Source organism: Panicum virgatum, chromosome 5K (assembly GCF_016808335.1).
Source record: "Panicum virgatum strain AP13 chromosome 5K, P.virgatum_v5, whole genome shotgun sequence".
In the NCBI taxonomy this organism is placed as follows: Eukaryota; Viridiplantae; Streptophyta; class Magnoliopsida; order Poales; family Poaceae; genus Panicum; species Panicum virgatum.
In genome coordinates, this window is record NC_053140.1 from 51,160,040 (window position 1) to 51,164,567 (window position 4,528).

Genomic DNA, 4,528 nt, shown 5'->3' on the forward strand with positions numbered 1-4,528 from the left:
CATGCCATTTGCGAGGAGAACACTCTGGATATCAACACTGCCATCCAGAAAAACACAGTTTAGTACTAATCACTACAGTTCTGATCGAACATTTTTGCGCTGGCAGTTCTGATTCTTTTTTTTATAACAGCAGTTCTAATTTTGTTGGTGGATAAAGGGTAAAGTGAGACTTTCCTTGCATCAAAAACGACAGCTCACATGTTTTTCCCTTGCTTTTCGCGTCCCCGACGTGAGTTGGAAATCCAAAACGCGAAATAAACAGAGACAGGTTTCCCCACCCCCACTCTTTTTCCTCGCCAGCCCGCCCGCCACGACGTGTCTCCCGCGCCGCTCCCCTTTCCGGTGAGCGGCCGCTCTCGGGCTTTGCCAGCTTCCCTCCCCTGCTCGATTGTTCGGCCGCCATTAATTCGCACGCTGCCAAAAACAACGGAGCCTCCATCCCTCGGTTCCTCCCCAGTCCACCGTCAGCCAGGCTCCGCCGCGGCCATCTCGTCACCCGGCGGTTGCAGTGCTCCGTTCCCGCCTCTGCCCTCCGCGCTCGCGGAGGACCAAACAGCACGGGTCAAGGGCCGCGACCGGTTCAAGTCAAGGCGGCGACTCGTGCTCGATTCCTCCACGGGGTTGCCTGCCGCCTGCCGCCACCAGTGATGCTCCTCGCCGCGTTATTTGGCCGCTGAGACACGCCGAGCGGAGGGGGAGGAAGCCATCCATGGACCTCGTCCGGCGGGAGGCGGACCAAGGGGCCGCGCCGGAGTTCGTGGCGCTCGACATCCGCGGCGAGGAGTCGCCTGGGTCCGGGCCGGACCTGGTAAGCCTCGCTCGAATAGAATTTACTTCGCTTTTATACTCTCGTCGTTCTCTCCGTTTCTGATTATGCTGTTGCGGCCGGAGAAGATGGAATCCTCAATCGCCGCTAAGGGGTTCGAGCGGGAGCGGAGCGCAGACGCCAATTCTTCTTCCACCGGTCAGCGCGTTCATCCTCCCTGCTCGCTCTGTCATCTACCCGTTCTCTGAATCCTCGATGCTTCAAATCTCGAGCTCTTTAAAAAGGAAATTCTCCAAGTTCTTTGCCCGTTTAAGTTTGGTAGCGCTAGATACTTTAGCATGAATACTGTTTTGAGTATCGAAAATCGCGGCTTGCGTCACGCGATGTAGCTGAGGAGTACTCCACGCACGAGTTTGGCAGGACTTTCTCATCAAATACAGGCCTTATTAAGCTGTGAGTCATATCAGATGCTTTGCGTGAGATAGCTGCATTCTCATCAATCCTTCTTCGGAAATGGACGTTGGTGTTACCCGCTACCTACTCAGGTGCATCATAGTACTACTTTTGTTACTAGTTACTACGTACAGTCTGCTACGGTCTGCAGGGATGTTCTTAAAAAAAAACTGCCTGCAGGGAAATCTACTGCTAGTTTTAGCAAATACAGTGCTCAAGATTTCTAATTCAGGAAGAACATATAGACTCCACGGACAAAAGTGTGAATAAACAATTTTGAAATAGAATGAAAATCCTTGTCATTATTTTGTTTTATATTTGTTGCGAAAATGGTCAGAACTGATGTGCATTGGAAATCAAGGCTTGCAACAGCAAGGAGGTAGCACTAAGTAGTGCTGCTCTTGCGTCCCCCCTCCCTCTCTGAATTGAACAGAAATTCAAGTTTTTTCTATGCATAGGTATGGTGAGTGTATATGAGAAGCAAGCGGTGCCGGTGCACGTCGACGGCAACCCGAGGGAGCAGTACCAACCCTCAACACCAAAGCGACGCCGTGCCAACCGGCGTGTTCCCGGGTGGCGCGATCCCAGGAAGATCCTCTTCGCTTTTGCAGCATTGTAAGGCCGATCTTTACCCGTAAATCCTGTAAACACAAAAAAAAATGTCACATCGAATGTTTTGACACATGCATGGAGTACTAAATGAAGTTTATTTATAAAATTTTTTGCATGGATGGGCTGTAAATCGCGAGACGAATCTAATGAGCCTCCTTAATTCATGATTTGCAACAGTGATGCTACAGTAATCATCTGCTAACTATGAATTAATTATAGATTAATTAGCATCATTAGATTCGTCTCGCGATTTACAACCCATCTGTGCAAAAAGTTTTGTAAATAGACTTCATTTAGTACTTCAAATTTGTAAGATTCCATCGCAAAAAGTTTTTGCGTTGGAACTAAACACGATAAGTAGCCAGCAACCCATACTCGATTCCTCTGTCTCTATGGTCCTGTTCCATACAGGCCATACGTTTTCTTCCATCTCCAGGCTTAATTCTTCCTGTCATCTGCAAGCGACATGATTAAAGTACCAAAAGGGTCCCTTTCAATGTCAATTGTGTGCACTGCATTCTGCTGCCTCGTGTGTGTCACTAGTCTGAACCAGCAGTTAGGAACCTTGTTGCTGTCTTCGTTTCCTTCTGATGGAAAGCTATCAATAGATTGCTGTTGAACATAGCTCCATCGATTAGAATATGGCTGTTCCGTCTCACCGTCTGGCTATACGTGTAGGATAGATTTTTCCTTAGATTCAATTTTCAATTTGTACTGGCCAGGACAGAAAATTTTAAATGCACTCTTATCTTTTTTTTTAAGAAAAAAAAACAAATCTGATCTGGACGCAAGTATATAAGAGCAGTTTGCTAGTACAATGTACTTTACATACATTCAGTACAATGAACCATTTTTTTCCTTCTTTTTTTAAAGACGCTAATGGAATTCCACATTTGTAGTTTTAATGGTAAGAAATCAGTCACCAATTGTACCATACCATCGCCTGTTATTTTATGAATGATGTCTGTGCAGTTCCTGTTAGCATTCAGGTTAATGTACATCAACAATTTTCCAGCCTCAAAGTCATTGAATAAAACCAGAAATGCTTTGCTTAGGCCCCTCAGGACAGTTTAGTCCTTATCCTGGTTAGGCAAAGAACGGTGGATCTGAAACTCTGAATCTGTCCTGCTTTTAGGCTCATAAAGTTGTGCATGCATAACTCTTTGTTGTGGTCACCACCTTGGCATTCTCATTGATGGACAGTAGTAGGAAAAAAAAAATCAGTACACACTGCATTAAATTGAAGACAATTAAAGAATTTATAAAAGTCTGAATAATGATTAATCGGGGTGAAATAAAGAAAACTCAATTGATGGCAACAACAGAATATTGAAAGATACTTAGGAATTGTACAACGATGTCTCCATGGATATTGTTTACTTTTATCAGCTTATTAAGTTACCTCCATGTAATGCTGCCTGTGACTACTCTTTGGATTTAAAACGTACTGTACCATTTACTGGTTTGGGTATATTAGTTATGTCGTAGACATATGCGAAACCTTGACTTATTCCTGATATGATAGTGCCTCGTCTACAGAGGTACCACTGCTTGCTGCGTTGCATTATTTACTTTCTGTTGGCAGGTCCAGCGTGGGCACGTTGATACTGCTCTACTTTACGCTCTCCATGGGGACGAAGGCAGGAGGTCAAGGTGACGACCAGTGATACACTGATGGCGAAGCTAGAGCAAATCGAAGGGGGTGCATTTGTCTTGTGGGTGTATCAAGTTGAGCTATATGAGTGCATATATGGTGAAAAATTAGACTTTACCACTGTTTTTGCATTTTTCAGTGGGTGCATCAGCACCCGCTATCTATACTATAGCTTCGCCCGCCCTTGCCCTTGCCTTGCTTGTCATCACCATTACTAATGTTAGCACAGAAGAAACTGAGAATTGGTTGGATGCTAATAGAGAAGCAATACATCGGTGTGGATACCAGCATGATTTGAGACGTTTGTACATAGGGACCGGAAAGATTTACAGATGAAGTGAAGATCTTTTTCTCTCTCTCTTGTGCGTTGAACAGCTCCTACACTAATAAATGTGTTGATTTGAGATGCTCAGTTACCAGTTACTACCAGCTGAATGCCTGAATCATCAGTGGCTGTTTGTCCTCGGTATATTGAAGTGCCGCAGTGGTGATTGGTTTTGGGTCATTTTGATCCATGCCACTACAATTTCTTGAAGTTGGATTTCATGTTGAAATCCATGCCATTGAGTGGCATGATTTTGAACGTGACACCCAATTTCACGGAGTTGTGGTGGCACGAATCGAATTTTCCCATTGGTTTTCTGATGAAAGCAAGCTGCATCATGCATAAACAAGGCCAATAAGTTTCCTGTGCAGTACATTTGGTCTCATACCATCACACGTATCCATGTGTCGTATTCGAACTAGTAGTAGTTGGCAATCTGTCCTTTTGGGTCAAGAAGTATTTCTGATGTAATAACGCCTGATCTTTATACTATTAATCATCTGTGCTGCGGTGGGGAACATGTACCAACTCTGAAACTACTAGAAAACAGGCCAAAGGTCCTGACCAAAGGTACCGGCTGCTGTTGCAACCGGTACTAATGCCACGCATCAGTACCGGCTGCAAAAGCAGCCGGTAGCTTTGGTCAGCGGCGATCAAAGGTAAGGTGTTTGGTACCGGGTTAAAGCATCACCTGGTACCAAAACTTCAATATAGGAAC

General features: G+C 45.1%; 1 protein-coding gene across 2 annotated transcripts; it reads left to right on the forward strand.

Annotated features, from left to right (window-relative positions):
• The first annotated feature begins 255 nt into the window (after positions 1 to 255).
• On the forward strand, positions 256 to 3,897 carry LOC120708311. 2 transcript variants are annotated; one of them, XM_039993516.1, is made up of 4 exons: positions 256 to 808; positions 895 to 964; positions 1,678 to 1,834; positions 3,417 to 3,897. In XM_039993516.1, the coding sequence occupies exons 1-4, from the start codon at positions 710 to 712 to the stop codon at positions 3,496 to 3,498; spliced, it is 408 nt and encodes a 135-aa protein (XP_039849450.1). In that variant the 5' UTR covers positions 256 to 709; the 3' UTR covers positions 3,499 to 3,897. The 2 variants fall into 2 exon arrangements, with proteins under 2 accessions (XP_039849450.1, XP_039849449.1); XM_039993515.1 differs by having other exon boundaries at positions 262 to 808; positions 892 to 964.
• The last annotated feature ends 631 nt before the right edge of the window (positions 3,898 to 4,528 follow it).